Source organism: Equus asinus, chromosome 4 (genome assembly GCF_041296235.1).
Source record: "Equus asinus isolate D_3611 breed Donkey chromosome 4, EquAss-T2T_v2, whole genome shotgun sequence".
Lineage (NCBI taxonomy): Eukaryota > Metazoa > Chordata > Mammalia > Perissodactyla > Equidae > Equus > Equus asinus.
Genome location: NC_091793.1, coordinates 137,119,507 through 137,141,828, shown reverse-complemented (window position 1 = coordinate 137,141,828; position 22,322 = coordinate 137,119,507). Strand labels below are relative to the sequence as shown.

At 47.3% G+C, this 22,322-nt stretch overlaps 1 protein-coding gene across 3 annotated transcripts in view; it reads right to left on the bottom strand.

Moving 5' to 3' along the window:
- The window catches only part of KIAA2012 (KIAA2012 ortholog), a 105,566-nt gene that overhangs the window by 14,486 nt on the left and 68,758 nt on the right, over nt 1-22,322 (bottom strand). For all 3 annotated transcript variants that reach the window (XM_044768431.2, XM_070508410.1, XM_070508409.1), the window contains 2 exons: nt 18,324-18,461; nt 9,751-9,823 (listed from right to left, as the gene is read on the bottom strand). In XM_044768431.2, the coding sequence (XP_044624366.2) occupies nt 9,751-9,823; nt 18,324-18,461 (211 nt within the window). The remainder of the gene's footprint in view (nt 1-9,750; nt 9,824-18,323; nt 18,462-22,322) is intronic.

The window sequence follows — 22,322 nt, the reverse complement described above, 5'->3', positions numbered from 1 at the left end:
AGGAATCTGAGCAAGGGCAGGTGCAGGAAGGACTCTCTGACCTCCCCCTTCCTCCCTGAGGCAGGTTGTAAGACCCTCATCTGAGAGGTGTCCCCTGGAGGAAAGGGGCCTCCTCAGCTCTGAAGACAGAGGGACTCGGAGAGGAATCCCAAGGAACAGGCCTTGCTAAGTTTCCCCCAGTTTATTACCTTTAGCTCATACCCTTTTGTCCTATCACATTTTCCCACAACTTCCCACTCTTCATCAAGCCTAGTATAGAAATGCGCAGGCCTAACCATTTCTTTGTGTTTTCATTTCCTTATGAAGGCTCCTGTGTCACATAAAACTTACATTAAATAAATTCGTGTGCTTTTCTCCTGCTACTCTATCTTTGTTAATTTAATTTTCAGGCCCCGCAAGGGATCCTAAGAGGGTCGAGAAAAACCTTTTTCTTCTCCTACACGGTCCTCATGCATATTTTAATATCTTAACGCACCTATAAGTAACATATAATATTATTTTACGTATTATAACTTTATATCAATATAATCATTTATATAACTTTTGCAACTTGCTTCATTTTGCTTAACGTTTTACTTTTGAGATTAATCCACGATAATACATGTAGTCTCCATTTATTTATTTTGAGGGGCTGTGCATTATTCCATTGTATAATTGTACCACAATTTATTGGTCCATTTTGCTGTTGATGGCTGTTTTGATTATTTCCAGTTTTATGTGATTACAAACAATGCTGCAATGACCCTTCTTGAGTGAGTCACTATGCATCTATGAAAGAGTTTCTCTAAGATATACCTGGAATGGAATTTTTGGGTTGTAACAGGGTATATGTATCTTCAATTTGTTGGATATTTCCAAATTGCTCTGACTTTCTAAACTCCATATCCTCATCAATAATGGGTGTACAGACTTTTAAATTTTTGCTAAGCTGATATATATGAAATGATATATCTTTTTTGTTTTAGTTTGAACTTTCCTGATTGGCAGAAAAATGGTCATTTCTTTAGGTTTCCTCTTTCATTAATTGCCTGTTCGTGCCTTTTACCCATTTTTCATCTGGGTTGACTATCTTTTTCCTTCTCTATTTGTAGCAGTTCTTGCCGCATGTTGGATACTAACACTTTGTTGGTTATACACACTGCAGATATTGTCTTCTCCATTTTGTCTGTGGGTCACCACCACAGCATGGCCACCAGCGAGTGGTGTAGGTCTGCGCTCAGGAACTGAACCTGGGCTGCAAAGTGGAATGTGCCCAACTTGACTACTAGGCCGTGGGGCCTAAAGTAATTTTTGATATTTGGCTGGGTGAACTCTTCCTCTTTGTTTTTCTTCAAAGCTATATTGGCTATTTTTGGCCTCTCTTTATGAATTTTGGAATCAGCTTATCATGTTCCAACAAAAACCCTCTTGGGGATTTTTAAACATTGGAATTGCATTGAATTTATAGGTTAATTTAGGGAGAACTGTCATCTTTCTAACTTTGAACATTAAATACAGCATTATATAGAAAATTAATTTTGATTCAGGTCTATTTTTATTTAATTTAATAAAATTTTATAATTTCTTAATGAAAGCTTCACATATCCTTTTTTAGATTTATTGCTAGTAAATATATATTAAATGTTATATTTAAAAATTACATTTGTCCTGCCTTCCTATATAAACTGTACCACTGGATAACTAAATAGTAGGAGAGGAAAAGGTTTTTTTGGTAGGAATTTCCCAAGTAATATGTGAAGAAAGGATGACAGAATTTCAGTATCGCTGTTTTGCAACCTCTGATGAATTAATGGATCTGGTGCCGCTGGCATCATGAAGAGACAAGCAAACATGAAGTCTGCTGATGGAAGAACATGATGCCCTCCATGAAGTGGGCTTGCCCAAAGCAAAGCCAAACCGGCATCTGATCAAATGTAGATCCAAGTGCTAACTTTCAGGAAATATAGAAGGCAGAGAGATACGTTCCACCCACCACGAGGATGCCGTCAGCACAATCTGGACTGTGGGCAGCTTTACAGGGCACGTGACCCAATGTCCTCATAATAAACTAAGAGAGGGGATAAAGAAGAAATGGAGGGGAGCCTATAAATGACAGCAGACTTAAAGACCTATCAATCAACTGCAAACAGACTCTAAAACAGTTATAATAATTATAATTAGAATGTTGAAAAAACTGATTGAATATTCAATTACATTGAAGGATAGTTCTGATTTTTAGGTGCAATAGTGGTATTACGGTTATGTCAAGCATCTTTTCTTGACCTTTAGAGAAGCATACTCGAGTGCATATGGGTAAAATGAGATGAGCTGGAATTTGTTCCGGAACAAGATGGAAGGGAGGAAGGGGTTGGGGATGCAGGTGAACCACATGGGCAGGAGGCGGGTACGTGGATTCAGGGGCTCTTCTGTCTGCCTTTGTTTGTGTTCAGGGTTTCCCATAATAACAATGATTTTAAAACTGTATTGTATATTGTGCTTTATGTTTTGAAACTATTTTTTTCCACAATCAATTTTTATGTATTGATCTCTATTTACTTATCTTGCTGAATTTTTTTGTTTGTCTTTTAATGGTTTGTCTTTTTTTTTTTTTTTTAAAGATTTTATTTTTTCCTTTTTCTCCCCAAAGCCCCCTGGTACATAGTTGTATATTCTTTGTTGTGGGTCCTTCTAGTTGTGGCATGTGGGACGCTGCCTCAGCGTGGTTTGATGAGCAGTGTCATGTCCGCGCCCAGGATTCGAACCAACGAAACACTGGGCCGCCTGCAGCGGAGCGCGCGAACTTAACCACTCGGCCACGGGGCCAGCCCCTTAACGGTTTGTCTTTTAATAGCTTGTCTCTAGCGGGCCTCGAAGTTTCCACATAAGTAGTCCTGTCGTCTGGGAGTGATGACAAGGTCATTTCCTCCTTTCTATCCTTCTCTTTCCTTCCCGAGCTTTCCCTCCAGGGCTGGTACAGTGTCGACATGGAAGTGAGGACAGAGGGCGTCCGCACCTAGTCTTGTCTCTAAAGAGAACGCTTCTGTAGTTCCACTGCTCGAGTGTGGGGTTTCCTGCAGGTTTTGGGTAGATACTCTTCATCAAAGTCAGGAAGTCCGCTTCTACTCTTAGTTTGATCATTTTAAAGCATGAATGAGTGAGTTTTATCAATTTACTTTTCCTTTTGCATCTATTGAGATGATCCTAAGGTTTTTCCCCTTTAACCTCTTGATGTGAGTTACAAATAAACAGATTTTCAACGTTAGACCATCTATGAATTCCTGGGATAAACTGCGTTCAGTCATGGTATATAAATAAATAAATATATATATTTGAATATAAGCTTAAGGATTTGATTGCTAATATTTTATTTAGGAATTCTGCATCTTTGATGGTAACTCAGTTTGGTCCATAAATTCCCTTTCTTTTCTTGTCCTTGTCTCTAGTTTCAACTGCTTTTTCGTTTTGATGAATTGGAGTGTCAAGTTAGAAATGAGCTTTACTTCCCGGAAGGGGAGGAGAACTTTGAGGAGCAGGGGTAGCAGCCGTGTCCTGGGATTCTGGAGGCTTCCCCGTGTTTCTATCCCTGGCTGAGCGGGGTGAGCCAGAAACTTTCTTAAGGCTGCACTCAAGGCCCATTGTGGAGGAGAATGTGAAATACCTTCCAGAAGAAAAGATAAAGCAGTGACCGAGCATGCAGCTCATCCAGGCTGCTGAGCGCCTCAGACCGGGCCGGGGCTCCGCGTACACTCGGCTGCCCCTCTGCCCCGCTGTGGGGAGACCCGCAGCACCAGGGGCTCCTCGCGGCTCCACGTGGTCGGGCCGTCTGTGCACTGGGTCCTGCTCGCGCGGTTTATTCCCGGGCCGGGCGGCCCCTGAGGAAGGGCCTTCGAAACCAAACTGAAGGGAACTCAACACCCCAAACACTGAGGAGACCCTGGGTACCTTGGTTTTAATAATTGGCTGCATTTTGCATAATTCTCTTGACTTCTAGACCTCAGGCTCTCTAATTTATAATATAAAAGACCTTTTAGAGATCCTAAATCTCCAAGATTCATGCTGGCTTTAAAAAAAATGCTGCCATCATTTTGTGGTGTTGCCCCAACTTCGTAACTATTTCCTAATCAGAAACACATGGATGGCGTTACAACTCTTAAAAGAGCCAGACAAACCCGGGCTCGTGTCTCAGCTCCTCCACTTACTGCTATGTGACCTCGGGCTAGTTACCTCACCTCTCTGCACCTTGTTTTCCTCGTCTGAGAAACAAGGATAATGCATTTTACCTCATAAGGTTGTGGGGAGGATAAAATGAGACAAACGCACAAAAAGAACCTAGCGTGGCGTCTTGCTTCAGAGTAAGCGCCAAAAATTCCTTCCCTTTTCTCCACCCGAGGGACTGTGTGTGGAAAACCAGCCACAGGAGAACCTCTATAAAGTGAAAAGGGTAAACTGTCGGTGGCACTTCAGGGTGTTTCCCGTCTGCCTGCCTCCCCGCTTTTCGTCCAAGTCTGTTTTGCAGAGTTTTGGACCTTCTGGCTCGGCAAGTCTCCACTGGGCCCGGAATCCACAGGAGGCACCAGCGTGGAGCCTCACAAGCTGCCCCAGAGGGACAAAGAAGAGACTAGAAGATGCGCCGGGAGAAGGGACCAGAGGGGAGGTGGCCTGGAGTTGTCTGTAGGGGTCACAGCAGCGGGCGGCTGACTTCACGCTGCGGCCCAGTGAGGGCAGGCTGCTCCTGACCCCAGGGGCAGCAACCGCAAGACATTTGGTCCCTTCCTCTCCTCCCCCATTTGCCACACTTTCTTTCTTTCTTTTTCTCTTGCTGAGGAAGATTTGCCCTGAGCTAACATCCATGCCAGTCTTCCTCTACTTTGTACATGGGACGCCTCCAGAGCATGGCTGAGCGGAGCAGGTCCGTACCTGGGATGCGAACCCACGAATCCGGGCCACCGAAGTGGAGCACGTGGAACTTTAACCACTTGCCCACAGGGCCGGCCCCTTTCTTTCTTTTTTAAAATACCTGCCTGAAGAGTCTCTGCGTTCAGATTTCTCTGCTTTATGTGTGTGGTGGAGCATTTCTTCTCCATTTCCCTGGCCTTCCGTTTTCTCTCCATCTGCCTGCTGCAGGGTTGGCAGACGCTCCTTTTGATAACTGTTAGCAGCCAGGAGAATCAATGTCTACAGATGGTCTGGGGAGGTCAGTCAGATCTGGAGCCTTCCCACTGCCCGACTCTGTGACCAGGGACATGTTACTTAAGCTCTCTGGGCCTCAATCTTCTCATCTGGTAAATGGAGATAATAAGAGCTCTTTCTTTTGTAAAAGTTAAATGAAACAATTTATGGAAAATGCTTAGCTAGTGCCTGGCACACAGTGAGAGAGAACTGGGCCTGCTGTCCAGATGCCTTCATACGAACTGGTGAATGCACTCTGGGTTCAGGACACTCCTTCCTCCCTGTCAGGGACACCTCCTCCAGGGAGCCCTCCCTGACTTCTCCCCATCCCCTGATGCCAGTCTGGATCAGGTGTCCTTCCTCTGTTCTCTCAGAGCAGGGAACACACTGAACACACAGATGGTTGGAACCATCTGTGCACGTGTCTGGCTCCTTTGCTAAAGTGGGAGCTCCATAAGGAGTGTGTCTGATCCAACCGCAGAGGGCCTGGCACTTCGTGGGGGATCAGCAAATGTTTGCGAAGTAAATGAAGAGCTTTCCATCACTGCAGTCAGCCGCTGAAGACCTAGGAAGGCCCGGACCTGGGGCCTGAACCCTGGTGCTAGCACAGTGCTAACACAGGGTTCTGCTCTTCCCCTAAACGGAAACAATTCCGAGCTCGCTGAACCACAGAAAAGGAGAAGTAGAGATTGGAAGGTCAATTCTGTTATTTTCAGATGAGGAAGGGGAAGCCTAGAGAGGCCGAGGGGTGAGGCCGCGTGCCAGTGCAGGAGGACCGTGGTGAAGCCAGGGTTCGCATTCTTGACCTGCTGGGCTCTCACGCACCGGCTGTGGCGGCTGAGCCAGGGCCCGCGTACAGCACAGGGGCTGCTGGTCCCCTCCAGACTCTCTTGGTCAGCGTCTGGTGACCCAACGGGGGCTGGGTGGCAGCAGAGCTTCATGTGGGACATAGAAAATGGCAGCTGGCCTTCCCTGGGAGCAGGTGTGGTGGGAGGAGCTGGGGAAGGAGGCCCAGCCGCGTCCTGGCTCTGCTGCCGCTCCCTGTGCCAGCCTGGGTGCGTCACAGCGACAGAGAGCACGAGGGGGACAGGGCCCTAGCTCATCCCACCCAACCCTCTGGGTTTATAGAAAAGAAAACCGTGGCCAGAGACGTGACGTGCCCTGGACGGCAGACCTAATCAAGGGCAGGGCTGGTGACTGAACGCGCGTCTTTTGAAGCCTGTTTGAAGTCCTTTATTTTGGTCCTTGTTAGAACAGTTGTACCAGCATCCTAACTACCACACATCCATCTCTTGAATAAAGCAGTAATCCTCTGAGCCTTTTGTCCTGGCAGAAGAGAAATGGCTCATTAGTTTCTAAGTGTTCCTGTAAGACCTGCCTTTTGTTTCCCCCCCCCCCCCATTGTTTCAGGCCACTCATTAGGGCTCCCTGCACTTGACACAGGGCTCCCTAAATCTCTCACTCCTCTTAAGAATATCTTAAGTTCTGCCACATTCCAAGCGGTTGTGTCACTGTTGTGACGTAACCTTCCATCGAATGCAGAGGCTGGTGGGCTGCTTTGTTCAGACTGGGTCTGCTGCCCCCACCTGCGCTGGAGCAAAAGACTGCCTCACACAGAGGACTCCGTCGGTCCCCCAAGAGCAAGCCCTCTTGCCGCTGAGACTGACTTGGAAAGTAAAGAAGTCATCATGTTGCAACTTGGAACAAGTCTCTCCTGACCAGTTACAAACTATGGCTGCTAAGCTTGAGGTTTTTGAGGAACAGACTGATACTTAACCTCTGGTGAGCACTTACTCTGTGCCAGGCACTCTCACAAGCACCTTTCACATATTACCTCCTTTATGTCACAGCCACCCCACGGGATAAGGACAGTTAGTGTCCCCACGTTACAGTGAAGAAACGATGCCCAGAGAAGTTCAGTAACTCACTCAAGGCCATGCAGTTAGTAAGGGGGGAGCCTGGTCTGGAACCCAGGGAATCAGACTTGATAATCGGGGCTCCTGATCTCTGTGAAGCTGCCTGAGCAGTGCCCTCCAATCCTCCCAGCCTCCTTATTTTTAAAGGAATAAGTTAAATCGAGTCACTGCCCAATTCAGAGAAGTCATCCCAGAAGCAAGGCCAGGGCCATGGTTCTCAAAGTGTGGTCCTGGGACCACCAGCATCAGAGTCACCGGGGAACTTAGTAAAATTGCAAATTCTCTGACCTCAGCCCAGATCTAGTGAACCAGAAACTCGGGGAGAGGGGCCCGGAAGTCTTTATTTTAACAAGCCTTGCAGGTGGTTCTGAAGTTCGAGAACCATCGGCCTAGGAAATAAAAATTGAAATAAGAATTAAAGTTTTATTCTTTCTTTGGACTTTAGGGGTGGCGAAAGGGGTGGAAAGGAAAGTTCTGTGTTTAAAACAACAGCCATTCCCCACCCCTTCTTCGATTTGGAGGTTGCCGATCTGACCTGTCTCGTGGAAACTTGCGCTCAGCACTCTCACCAAGTCCGAGACTCAGGACGCAGCAGGCTCACTGCTGGTAACCGACCACGAAGATCACTGCCTAATTTAGAGCAGGAAAAGTCCTGACATCCAGCTGTAAGACTCCTGAGGGGGAAATTGATCCTTAAATGGTTAAAAAAATTTTTTTTGGCACTCCCTCTTTTTCCTTCAAAGATTTGAAATCCTTTTGAAACAGCAGTATTTATCATTCAGGACAGGCAAATGCCTTCTTCAGTTTTCTGCAGGGATGTTTCACTGCATTACAGACTGTCCGAATAGCCTGTGTGGAGCTCAGCCGGAGCCCGTCCCTCTGCCACGAGACAGGACATCTGTTCTGAGCACTTTGGCCATTGCTTAGATCTGGCGGTGTTCTGCGCTGCCTACAACCTCCATTGCACCTGGTCCGGACCTCGGAGGCCCATCAGTGTTCACATCCTGCATAGGTGATTTACGACGTGGAAGATCTGAAGGCTGGAGCATGTTTCCCTGGCTGTTGTCACTCAGCTTTGAAAATGGAGGTGGCAGGAGACTTATGATAGCAGAAACCCTGCCTAAAAGCTTGGCCAAACCCAGAGATCGAGCTACCATAATATTTTATAGTCTGATATCCAGAAGCAGGGACATCTTTTTAAACGAGTATAAAAATTAATTATTTTGTCTAGGATGTCAACAGAAAGAAGTAGTAAAAGATATAAACAGAAAAAGATCAAGTTTAGGGTGAAATCCCAAATCCACGACTTTGCGCATTTCTCTCCAGTGAGCTCTTGCGGTTTCCCTCACCCCACAGGGTCCGGAAGAAACAGGAAGAGTCATGGTGTCATTTCACAGACTGGTCAACTGAGACCACGAGAGGGTAGATATTCAAGCAGTGTGAATCCAAGTCAAGATTAATCTTCATTAGGGGGCTACCATACATGAATTACTCCATTTATTCCTCACGCAACCTCATGAGGGGAGCCCTGTTTTCACCCTCAGTTGAGGACACCCAGGCATGGAGAGGTGAAGGCAGAGGTTGTCCAGCTCCAGAGCTCGTGCCGTCCCCACAGTGACTCAGACCTGCTGACCTGCTCTGCTCGACCACAGAGGGGACCTCGTGTGAGTTAGAGAAAGGCGCCCAGGAGAAGAGCCAGGTAGGAAAAGAAGCCCCTTGGATGGCCCCCCCCCGGTGCTGGGGTGCACGGCTTAGGGAGCAGAGCACAGGCTGGGTTCCAGCCCCACCTGCTCTCTCTGCTGGACGCCTTTGTTGAGCAAACAACAAGCACAGTTCTGCTGTCTGGCTGGCCCTGCATCCGTCCTGAGGACACAAGAATCTCACACATCTGTTTCCACTCCCGCAAGAAGCAACGAGGATTAAGAACAGCTCTGCTGCCCGGGCCCGGCCCACTACAGCATCACGCGGCACACGGGGGCGCCCCCGGGGGAGAGCTGAGAGTCTAGTTCTGAGCTTGGGAATATTAACTATGCCTAGTATTTCCTAGAATCATCATCATTATCAAACGGAGCATAATTTTTGGAGGAAGGCAAACTCAAGCAGCTCTGGTCACCCTGAATTGTGGGTGAGAGGGACCGGATCTCTAAGGACGCTGTCCCCCTCTGCTGGAATATTACCCTCTAGGCAGGGAAACCTGTCCTCCCCCACCTGCACAGCCAAGCCCCCATGAAGGCAGGGGGAACACAGAGGTGGAGGTGTCTGTGGGGCCTTTCGTAATGCCCCCAAAGTCTCCACTCTCTTTCACCATCTGCAGCCTCTGGCAGGAAAGAAATGTTTCAATAAATCCAAGGACCTAGCGCCACTTGTCAGGCCACGCCGAGGTGGCGTCCCCCACAGCAGGACCAGACCTCCAGCTAGAATATACAACCATGCACTGGGGGGCTTTGGGGAGAAGAAGAGGAAGAAGAAAAAATCCAAGGACATAAAGGCATGTTATTACCCTCTGGCTTGTGATGCACTGAAAACATACGGGAGTCTGAACTCAGCACTTGGTTTGTGTCCTGACTCCAACCCAGGGCCTGCAAGCAAATGGACGAGTCCTTCCCCTCTGCCGTCTTTGAGCAGTGTCAGGTTCATCCGACCGATAGCGCGGTAAGGTCATGAAACCCAGCCCAGCTCTCTCTACCTTGGGTGTCTTGATAATCTTCTCTGAGGGGTCCTCCTGGTTCTTCCTGAGAATCCAGTTCCTCTCCACTTTCCTGTTAGGTTAACACACAACAAAAGATGCGTGAGACAAAATAAATGCAAACACTCCCGTGTCCGTGCCCTTTGGTAAAAGAGAATCCAGTTTTCTCAGTTGTTTCTTCCCTTTCTTTGTCAACATATTTTAACTGAAGTGTCCAGGAAGTCTGCTCCCCGTGGGAACTGCCCTAGAGAGCCAGGCGGGGTGGCCGTGGCGCTGGGCCCTGCTAGGTTCTCAGCTGGACTTCTCCCACGCGGGAGGCTTGTCCATCCCTCTGCGCAGGGCTGGATGCCTGGCGCACGTGGGCGTTAACTAGGGGTGGGGAGAAGAGTGTCAGAGGTGAAGACCAACTGGTGGAAGGAAGTGTGGTGTCAGGGGTCTTGAGGGAGACCTGTGCCACGAGACAGAGGCAGAATAGTGGGAAGGGTGGGGAGGAGCCAGACCCCCAAGACCTTGAAGGGGTCTTTATCTCGAGAACAAATGGAAGGCACTGAGGCTTCAGAGCAGGGGAGCAAAAGGGTTAGATTGGCCTTTGTGGGGTTTCCAGGGTTACCTCAAATTGGGTTTTTTATCACATTTAATCCCCTCTTCCTTCCTTCTCTGAGTCACACACACTGCGTGCAATCCCCCCGCCCAGACAGCTCCACCGCAGTGGTTCTCAACCCAGCTGCACATCAGACTTTTCTGTGGGGCTCTAAAAAAATGATTCCCAGGGCCCAACCCTGAGCATTAAGTTTAGACTTTCTGGAGGTGGGGCATTTTTAGGGCTTCGTGGTTATTCCACTATGTAGCCGGGCCTGAGAATCACTGATCGTCTCTAGGGCGTTGGAAGAGCAGCTCTTTAGAAGCCAAAGAGACATGGCAGGTGGAGTCAGTGACCAAGTAAAGCCCGCGACTGATGCAGCCAGCTCTTGATCTTTGTTACCGGGATCTCTGCTGAATGCACAGCTTCACTGCAGCCGTGGGAATGCGACAGGGCGGGCCCTGGGACTGAAGCTCCTCACCCTTTAGTGACAATCAGTTTTCCACTTTATTACCAAATACCCAGGCTGCTTTGGGAAGAGATAATTAATTATCTGCTAATTTGTTTGACATTCTCTTCTCACTTGATGGCTTTTTACCCTGTGTATTTCTCACGTGTTAGCTTAGTGTTTGTAGCTGGTGGGATGTTCTGACATAAAAAAGCGAGAGCAGGTATTTCATTTCCTTGCTTTTGCGTTTCTCATTTTGGAGACACAGCAGATTTGGCCTGGTGCAGTAAAAAAATTCATCCCTGAATCAATGAGAGATTTAAAAAAAATTATTGCAGGAAAAACCTGCCTCAGTCATATAAACTGCTAAGTTAGAGGACTAGAAAAGAGATAAATTAAAAAAAAATCCTGTTTATAAATCCTTTTATTCTAACAGGAAATTGGATTAAAAGGGAGAAACAAGCTTCCTCCCTTGGAAGAATTTCAAAGCCAAGAAAGATAAACCTTCAGTCTTAACAACATGCAGCTATGAGCCCTCAGGGGCAAGAAATGGTCTCGTTTCACAGACGGGGAGACAGAGGAGAGAGTGTGAGGGATTCGGAAAGAATTTTCTGATGCGTCCCTATTAGAAAAAGAAAGTCTTAATTTGAAATTCTCTGTTGCTTAGAAAATTGCCAAAACAGCTATCATTTTTTACATAAATGAACACACACATGGGGCCAGCCTGGTGGTGTAGTGGTTAAGTTCGCACACTCTGCTTTGGTGGCCTGGGGTTTGTGGGTTCCAATCCTGGGCCTGGACCTACACACCGCTCATCAAGCCATGCTTTGGAGGCGTCCCACATACGAAATAGAGGAAGATGGGCACAGATGTTAGCTTAGGGCCAATCTTCCTCACAGACACACACACACACAAATGAACACACATGCGAGATGACTCACCCAAGGTCACTCATTGCAACAGACTGGAAACAACCTAAATTTCTCATTAACTGGGGACTCATCAAATAAATTATGGTAATTCATCCAAAGGAATACTATGCAACTGTTAAAAATCATCTCTTTACTAGTTAACAAGGAAAAACCCCAAGATATATTAAGTGAAACAAAGTAAGACTGTGAACGATGTGCATAAAATGTTAAAGTGTGTATGAAATCTCTCTGTGTATGTATCTGTCCATACTGGTGTATGTGCCACCACAGCTTGGGAAGGGCGCATAAGAGCCTCACAACAGTGGTGTCCCCGGGGATGGGAACTGAGCAGCTGGGAGACATTCCCTTTTATACTTAAAATTTTTAAACTTCTGAGTATATTTTGGATTCAAAATTTGAATTGAAAAACTAAAACTAAATAGAATGCTATCTGTCACTTTGAATATGAGTTACAAATGCAATGACTAAACGAAGTGATTGAGAGGTAGTATTCTTGGCGAGGAAGCAGAACAGACTGAAGGATGAGCTCAAGTCCCGGCTCTGTTATTCTGGCTGCGGTCTTTGCTCATCATTGGTTCACGCAGCTTGGGGACAATTACTAGTGTCTGCAGCAGGGCTGGCTAGGGCAAAATTTGGTGTGGCTGCAGTGCACGGACAGCGTGAATTAGAGACGGGCCACATCTTGCATGTTGCAGTTTGGAGTTTAAAAAAATTGCATTTGTTATATTTTTCTATTTATAAAATAAATACATCTTTGATGCCGGGATTTAACCAGAAGGCCAATGGGGACGTGGTAAGGAATTTCAAGCAAACCAGGGATATGACTGAGCTGTATTAGAGAGAGCACTGGTGGCAGTGTGGTGTTACAGGGCTGGGGAGGGGAGAGTAACAAACACGCTGCATGCACGAGCTGCGGCACTGAGACCAGACATGACAGACAGTTGTCCGAGCGGCTGGGGTGCAGGTCCTGGAGTCAGACTGCCTGCGCTGCAGCCCCGGCTCCTACACCTCCTGTCTTATAGATCACGCGAGTCACGTAACCCCTGAGCCTCAGGATCTTCGACTGACAGGGGCCGGGCCAGGTGACTTAAGTTCTCATCTGTCCTTAGAGAACCTTCCACCGGTCCTGGCCTCTGCCCCCATGCACAGCACCCCACCTGAGCCTGGTCCTTCCAGGCCCACAGCGGGCTTCTGGGAGGATGGAGGAGCACGGGATGCAGGAGTCAGAAGTGGGGCTCCAGTCGGCTGAGAGCCAGCAGCAGGACCTATCACTGAGCCTCGGCCCCTCCATCTGTGAAACGGGAGTAACGATAAATACTGTACAGCGTTCTTGAAAGGCTTACTTAGGAAAATACATTCGGAAGTTCTGTGTAGCATACCGTGTAACACACACATCTAAATGACTGAGTACCTTCTAAACGATGGAAGAATATCACCATTTCATTTGAGAGTTTCAGCTTGAAGGTAGTACAACATTTCTTGTGTATTAATAATCCTTTTTCTTTAATAAAGAAAACCAATTTATGACGATCATAAGGTATTTTGTGTCATTAAGATTAAAATATATTAAAGATATTAAGATTAAAGTAAAATCTCTACTCCCCTCCCAGGAACCAAAGCCAGAGCACAGAAGCACACTTCAATTCTTCACAGGAGCAGAGCAGACAGACCTCACCGACACCCGGTGCTGTGGGTTCCGTGGCTTTGAGTCCTGGCTTCCCCTGCTGCCAGTCTGGGCAACACTCGTCAGCTCCTCCCACCGTCTCAGCTTCCTCACCTGCGCGTGGGGGCTGCACACTCACCAGGAAGAGGGTAGGGAAGATTGAATGGGGTTCACTCTGTGGGGGCCAGCCCTTAGCAGAGATGGAGGAATGCTTGTTCCCGTCTCCCTTATGAATTGAATCCTTTACAGATGTGAACATTCTTTGAAAACTATTTCATGTAATTCCTGCCTCACTGTTGACACGCAGGTATGGAGGTCCCAGTATTATTATCCCCATTTTACTAATGAAAGGCAGAGCCCCAGAAGTGTTATAAGGTTACTCAGAGTTAGAGAAGACCCACAGCTTCCCAGCTATTGGCTTGATACTTCAATATTGATAATGTTCCACTTAGTCTGGGCTTCTTTCTTTAAGAAATATAATAGACTCAATGAATCAATGCCTTGAATATTTTTCCCGGCAATATTGTTATTCAAGAGTCCTGGAATGTTTACATCTCAAAACCTCCTCCCATCCCACCACAGCTCTCTGCTGGTGGTCAACAAAGCACGTTGAAAGGACTCCAGGCACTGGAACTTGTCTGCCCAGGGTCTGCTCCATCTTTGGATAGTCTTAAGCCAAACATTGTTTCCCTGTTACTTCCATCATTCAAATCCATGTTGTCCCTCCTCCAGGTGACCATAGGATGCAGTGGCACTGACTGTCATCCTCTGCTTGGTGGGACATGTCCACCCCACCTACACAAATAAACCTGGGGCTGGCCCCAAACCAGGGAGGGAGGCACTGCTCAAGTCTTTACCCGATTTCAGGCAGGTTCCTCTACCTCGAGTCCGAGGGCACCAAGTCGTAACCGCCTGCGTGATGGCTATGGGGGTGAGGCTTATTTCTCATTCTTCATATCTTCTGGGCATAACATATATACCCTTTGACGTCAATGTTGAGTATAAGCATATTGAGTTCTGTAGCTGGCATTAGGCATTATTGCTATTTTCTTCCCCACTACCACGACCTAACCCTGACAATTTATTAAAGTTCCTAGGAAAAAATCTCTAACCTAATTTATTCATCAACTACCATTTCTTTCTCAAAAATAGATTTTTAAAACACATGGTTCAATTTTTATTTGCTTATTTATTTTTGGTGAGGAAGATTGGCCCTGAGCTAACATTTGTTGCCAATCTTCCTCTTTTTGCTTAAAGAAGATTGTCGCTGAGCTAACAACATCTATGCCAATTTTCCTCTACTTTGTATGTGGGACACTGCCACAGCATGGCTTGATGAGCAGTGTGTACGTCCACACCCAGTATCCAAACCCTTGAACCTGGGGCCACTGAAGCAGAGTGTGTAAACTTAACCACTATGCCACTGGGCCAGCCCATCACATGGTTCAATTCTTATGTGAACCCAGATGTACTCTGGATCAATCACGTTTCCCCCGTCTAAGCTCAATAGAGATTATCCTATAAAGTGGGGTAACAGTGTTGTCTTCAGATTTATAACGAGGTTCTTACACTCAAGGAGGATTCCACTGTGACCACTGAGAAATGAATGAGTCTATCCCGTAGCGCCCTGGGCCTGCCTCAGCCACAACATCCTGCTGATATTATCTGTTTCTCTGTTTATCTCCCTCTCAGATTATAGGCTCTTTGGAAGGCCAGGGATGGAGGTGACTCATCTCTGTATTCTGGGGGCCCAGCACAGTGTCTGACACACAGAGGATGCTCAATATATGTTGTCTGAAGGGAGCTGAACGGTCACTGGGAGAGAAAGAATTCATGCTGGCTCCACAGAATGCAGCTGGAAGTAGGGAGAGGGCAGAATCCTGTAGGGTCAGAAAATCTTCCTGCAGCAGACCAGATGAGTGCTCAGGAACAGAATTTTCTAGAAGGAGCTGTGCTGGCTGCTTAGTTAACATGTAAGCAGAGCTTCTGATTGGATGGGACTCAGTTGGGGTCTGCAGTGAAGCGTTACAGCAGATGGTTGGAATCATGGGCTCTGGAGCTGGGCTCCTAACTTTAAATCTTGTTTCTGCCACTTGCCACCTGTATGACGTTCGGGAGGTTACTTAACCTCTCGGGGCCTTAGTTTCCTCATCTGTGGAGTGGGACACTATTACCTACTTCTCAGGTTCGTTTTGTGAATTAAATGAGTTCTCGCATGGAGAACTTAGAGCAGAGCCTGGCACAGGGTAAGTGCTCGGTAAGGTTAGCAAGCATGATTATTCCATCTCTGTCCATTCTCCTTTCTGCCTTGATTTTTCATCTCCTACCCTCGTTCCCTGAAATGTGCCAGGCTTCCTCCATGCACCAGGCAAAAATGAACGAATTGCCCCATGGATAGGCAGGAAATGAACAAATGAACTGCGTAGCATGAGTCGGTTTCTGTGCAGCTCCAGATGCGGAACACAGCCTGTGTGCCTTTCTCTGTTTGAACTCACCATCCTTTTCTCTACAGCCCTGAGATTTGTGTCTTTCTACAAGGCAATCTCTAAGAATCCAGGAGCTACCATGTCAGCAAGGAGAAGGTCTACCTAAGGAGAGCTGTTAACATTGAACATTTCAGAGAAAAGATGCGGTCTTTTGGGCAAGGACGGGCCTGGGAGTCAGTCGCCTGGCGTGTTCTGGGCAAGTCCCCTGTAGCGCGGACCGAGTCACCACTCCTGTGAGACTTGAAAAGGGTGGGCTGGAAAGTGGGCCTTAGGGATGGCAGTACCTTTCCCTCTATAATATGATGCCAAAGTTGCTGAACAAAAATGTCACGCAAAAGCCTTGTGGACACTAAATACACAAAAAAATTATTGTAAAATTCCCCAGTCTGAATTCTGCAGTTTCTAGATGCTCCATAAATATCTTCTTATCTCATTTCCATAGCAATTATCACCTTTTAACATACTGTGCACGTTGCCTGGAGCAGGACAAGGATCTCAGTCTGTTTTGTTTGCTGATGAATCTCAAACGCCCAGCAAGTGCCAGACACATAGTAAGTGGTAGATGCCCGATACGGGTTGAATGAATCAATAATGAAATGATGATGCTATCTCATTCCAGGAAGTACCAATCATAGTTCTTCAAGCCCTAAGGGAAGAACTAAGCTATTGCTAAGAAAAAAAGGATAGTTTCATTAATGTAAATGTTTTGGGCTGAATTGTGTTCCTTCAAAATTCTTATGTTTAAGTCCACCTCCAGGACCTCAGAATGTGACTGTATTTGGAGACAGGGTCTTTAAAGAGGTAAAATGAGGTCATTAGGTTTGGCCCTAATCCAATATACAGTATGATTGTACAAGAAGAGGAGATTCGGACACGGACACACAGAGGGAAGACCACGTGAAGACACGGAGAAGACAGCCATCTGTAAGTCCACGAGAAGGCCTCAGAAGAAATCAGCTTTGCCAACACCTCGATCTTGGACTTGTAGGCTCCAGAATTGTGGGAAAATAAATTTCTGTTGTTTAAGCCAGCCAGTCTGGGTAATCTGTTATGGCGGCCCTAGCAAAGGAATGCAATGAGTAATGAATCCAGGTAACTCTTTTGCACCCTTGGAGCAAACAGCTTTTGTTTTGCTGCCCAGAGTCATTCTCTCTTATTCTGGTTTGAAGCACCTGTTTTCCCTTTTGAGACACTCCTCCCCTGCCCGGGCTTAGTCCTTGTGGCTGCAGGCTGGGCCAGTCAGCGTATTCCATTCCCCCGGCCATGATGATTCGTCTGGGTATGGGCATGTGAGCCAAGTTGGGCCAATGAGATTAAGTTCTGGAATGATCTGGAAAAGAGAAGCCAGTGGCCATCTTTCCACCGTGGGGAAAGAGCCTATCTAAGCGGAAACAGAGGAAAGCAGAGCCCAGCCATGGAGAGAGACAGATCTGGGGCAAATCCATGACTCTCTTGATCAAAGCCCTATCTCGTAGCTGGGATTGGGGCAGCCCAGAGCAGATGTAAGCTGAGGACTCTGGATTAGCTGAGGTTAGGGGAGGGACCTTTACAACCTATGAAGTCCCTGCCGGTCTACAGCAGCAGGCAGCACCACCATCATGAACCCTGAAAGTACTTGGTTTCTCCTCCTCTCCTAGTCACTTCTTCTCAAGGCCCTGTGCTGTTGTCCTCCAGGGTAGTACAAAGGACCTGAGATCCTTCCATGCCAGGCCTTGCTTTCTTCCTGGCCAGTTTCTTTTAGGCTACGGTCCTTTATTCCAGTTCATTCAGCTCGGGTGGCGGAGGGGAAGGGGGCGCAAAGAATGAGTAGGAGGACAGCCCTATGACAGAGGGCTGTGGGATGAAGAGGAGGGTTAGTTTATGGAGCACTGAGCACCTTGCACATGCGCGGTGCTGTATTAGGTGCTGCTGCAGCGGGGGTGTTGCAAAGATGGACAAAGGACATCGCCACCGCGGGAACCTCAGCACCTTACCCAGGTATGAAGCTGAGCTGGGAGAGCGATCAGCTCTTAGAGAACAGAACACAAGGTCAGACATCCCAAAGGGGATTCGCGGGTGACTTCTAAATAGTTAACTGAAGAACGAGGCTTCTCTACAGCAGGAATATCAGCTCCACCAATTACAGCGGTAAAGCAGTAACAATTATTTTAGCTACTGTCAAGGTGAAATGAATTGTATTTGCTTGTTTCATGGGGTGGTTCAAGGTTATCCTTTCTCCTCTCTGTTCCCTGTCCCCCACCACCCAAACCAGACACCCAACTGATTTGTCCCCGACGGCTAGCTGTGATTACTGTCCTAATTTGCTCTTTCTTCATCTGCTACAAACTGCTATTTTCTGTCCTTTCTGATAAAGCAGGAGTGCTGATGGACTTCTGAGGCTGGTTTTGCACCATGCGGAAGTGTATTAACCGGAATGCCTGTGTGCGTGTCTACAAAGCCCCTCGTCTTCCCAGTGTGAGATCACCTTCAGGAACGGCGTCATGTCGATGTGCAGTTTGCGCGTGTAAAATTCTCTTCTGTTTGAACACATCGGCCCTTTATTTATACAACTTTGAGGCTCTCCTGTCTTCTGAGCTGCTGCCTCCAAGGACTGCTGGGCTCCCTGTGAAGAGAAGCAGAAAGCCCAACTTTCATAGGAATGATATACAGTGTGACAAGAGCTAGTCCAAATCCCCAAATATTTATAGAAAGTCATTTTTCATCGTTGGAACACTAACAGTAACAGCTATTTTTACCAGTGAGGACACAGGGGACCCAGATGTGTAGAGAATAATCCGAGAGTGGTTGTTAATTCACACCTGGGGTCGGTGTAACAGGAAAGGGGATCGAGGGGTCTTGCTGTGTTCCAGGGTTGTAATCACTTTATTTGATCCTCACAACAACCCACAGGTACTGTTATTCCCATTTCACAGATGAGAACTGAAGGCTCTGGGAGGTTCAGCCACTTGCCCAAAGCCATGCAGCTGGTAAAGGCAGAGCTGAAATCATCGCCTGCCCAAGAATCCTTTTCTTTTCTTTTTTTTGAGGAAGGTTAGCCCTGAGCTAACTGCTGCCAATCCTCCTCTTTTTGCTGAGGAAGCCTGGCCCTGAGCTAACATCCGTGCCCATCTTCCTCTACTTTATACGTGGGACGCCTACCACAGCATGGCTTGCCAAGCGGTGCCATGTCCACACCCCGGATTCGAACCGGCGAACCCTGGGCCGCCGAAGTGGAACATGCGAACTTAACCACTGCGCCACCGGGCCGGCCCCCCAAGACTCCTTTTCTAATGAGACCTTTGTGATACTTCTGCAGCTTCCGTGAATGGTTATCAAATCTGCCTTGTGGCAAATAGAGTTATAGCAGGATTCCTGTTATTTCCAAACCTAAAATGTATGTAACGTGTTAGGAGGAGTGGTTTGAACAAACCCAGCAGGGAGGGAAGAAGGGGCTAATGGAGAAGGCTAGGAGGCCCCGGGCTCTCTGATCTTTCAGACCATGCTCTCTGCTGTCAACACAACAGACAACTGTGTCACGTTCCAGAGCACTACAGAGTTGGATCCGAAGTTGCTTTCCAGCCCATGCCCCACACTGCAACCTGGCTGATCTTTCCAAGATGCAAACTGGACCACACCATCCTCTGCTTACAGCCTTCAAAGGCCCTGCCCTCACCATGAAGGCCAACCCGCCTAAAAGGTTTACAAGACCCTTCTTGCCTGGCCCCAGACCATCTCTCCTGCCTCATTCAGTCATTCAACAAATATCTATTGAGTGCTTGTCCTACGCCCAACAGAGCGGATATAGCCATGCAAGTAGCAGACAGAAGTCTCCACTCTCATGAAAATCGCATGTCCATTCGACTGAAAGGAAAGAGATAATGAACCAGTAGGTGGAACACAAGTTATGTCCAAAGGTGATTCGTGATGTGGAGAAAAATCAAGCAGAGAGGGGAGTGAGGTGTAGCTGGGGATGGCAGTGGCAGCTGCAATTTTAAGCAGAGTGGTCAGGGATGACCCCACAGGAAAGCAATGTTTGAGCAAAGCTCTGAAGAAGGCGAGGGAAGGGCCGTGGGGCTCTGTGCGGGAAGTGTTGATGTCGCTGTGGGAATGGCTAGTGCAAAGAGCTGCCACCGACACTGACCTTTGGGCCCCTGGAGCAAGGCCGTCACACATGCCCTTCCCCCTCCTGGGAACACGCTCCCCCTGCCAACTCCCTCATCCTTCTGGCTCGTCTGTGCCTCCCATGACCATCGCAGGGCACCGAGCACTTCCCGACACTGTGCACGATGATGTTCATGCTTATGCAGCAACCCCCTCCCCGGCCCCCGGCTAAGCTCCATGAGGGCAGGAACCACCACCATCCCATCCCCATTGTAACAGCAGTGCCCGGCCCAGGGTCTGGAAATGAGCACACACTTGAAACACATTTGCTGAATAAACAATTAAGTGTCACATCGGAGGCGAGTGACTCGTTGCGGCCCACCTGAGTGAAAATGGGGTGCAGTGGGGACACTGCACAGGAAGCACGTCCTCTGTGCAGCACTGGCTCCTCATTCTCAAAGGGCAGAGTTACTAGTTATTTTTCAGGCTGATTCGCTGGGGTTACGTACATTAGTGTGCCATGAGATCACCCTGGGTGTGGGTTTGATCATTTCCATATTTTCTGGGAAACTAACTCTCGGATGTCTGTCTCTCTGGGCAGTCATAAACTCTCCCTCCCATAACATTTATATTACTTTTAAGTATTAATGATGAATGAACGGTTAGTGACTCCCCATAAGCAGCCATCATTCTGATATACACCCACACCCTTTTCCTTTGTTTTGAAATGTGGCTAGAGATGAAGATTTTTCCCGGACAAATACATATCCAATTTTTTGTCACCTCAGCCATATATTTGATTAGCGTCTTGGAGTGAGACAGCCCCTCCCCATTTCGAGATCAAATGAAAGCATTTGGTCCAAGCTGGAATCAAAGCATTTCAAGCTTTCTAGCTCTCCAAATCACGCGTGAATCACTGGGCGGAATAATGGAAATCAGACACTACTGATTTGAGGGAAATTTCTCCATTATCTCCAAGAGAATATCTGTGTTGGGCTAGGGGACAGAAGTCATAGCCAAGACCAGTTCCAGTGGCTGGAATCACTTTAACTTCTTCTGTGGGACTCAGATTGAAGAGGCTTTGAGAAAAGTCCCTCCAAATCACTCAACCTATGAATCTTTGGACAAAGCAACTCCCTTGACTGTGTGCTCATCTCCCTAATGTTCAGGGCCATCAATTCCCGCTTGAAGGAATGCTTTCAGTAAAGCTTTATAGTCACTGGAATGTGAAGTACTGGTTTTGCTCATTATGTTCAAGTGTTCTAAAAAATAAATGATAGGGAAAGGGGGGTTGGAAGATGGGCGGAAAGAAAAGATTAAATATATAAAGAGGATTCCGGGAGGTAGTGATAAGAGGAGAAAAAGTCAGAAAGTGGAAACCAGAAAAGAAAGCCACGTGTTGGGGTGGTTTTTCATTTATTCATCAAACTGACATTTTTTGAGTGATATTGTATGTGTCAGACAAACAACCACATGAATAAGCAGGGTGATTTTAGGGGGTGATAAATCTATGAAGACAATGAGACAGTGATAGGATGGAGGTTGACGGGGGAGAGATTGGGAGTGGCCTTTGGGTGATCAGGGAAGACCTCTCTGAGGAGGTGACATTTGAGCAGAGAGCTGGTGACAAGAAGGAGCCAGCTCTGGAAGGATCTATCTTTAGCAGTCAGTATAGCCTATGTCTACTTATTCGGAGGTTAAAGCAGGCAGGGGTTCTTTGAAAAGGAAAATAGAATTCCTGCCTTCTCGGCTGTCCTGCCCCAGCCTTCCGGGCTCCATCCCCATCTCTGGGAGGCACCTTCTGTCCTCTGGGTGGTAGAGCCGTCATAACTGACACTTGCAGCCAGCGCTTGGGCTATTTTGAGAGCAGAGACAGCAGAATAAATAGTCAACAGGAGTCAAGGTCTCTGAAGGTGCAGAAGGGAGAAGAAAACACAAGGTTAAAGAGAAGGGAAGGAAAACGGGGGTGGGGGGGTGGGGGCGGGAAGTGGAAGAAAGCAAGAAAGCAGAGCCGCCTGAAGCTTTCTTGTTTCTTTCATGTGCGCGCTTTAGCGGGAATGACTACGGAACTGACGCAAGGGTGAACTGTTTAGCAGAAAATCCAAACCCGTTCCTTCACCTATATTGTACTGTAACTACTATAATGTTCTCAGGTTCTGCTAAAAACACTTGGAAGCCTTTCTCTTCAGTAAATGAAACAATAAAGATTAATGAGTTAATTTGGTAAAGCTGATCTGAACTGCACAGAAGGCGTTACGCAAGTACTTGGCATTTAAAAAGTGATCTGACATTTAAAAGGAGATGACTGTTAATGAATTCAAGAGCTAATCTTACACTCTGACAGACTGAGCCACGGAAAATCCAGGATTATTATCTTGCTGTA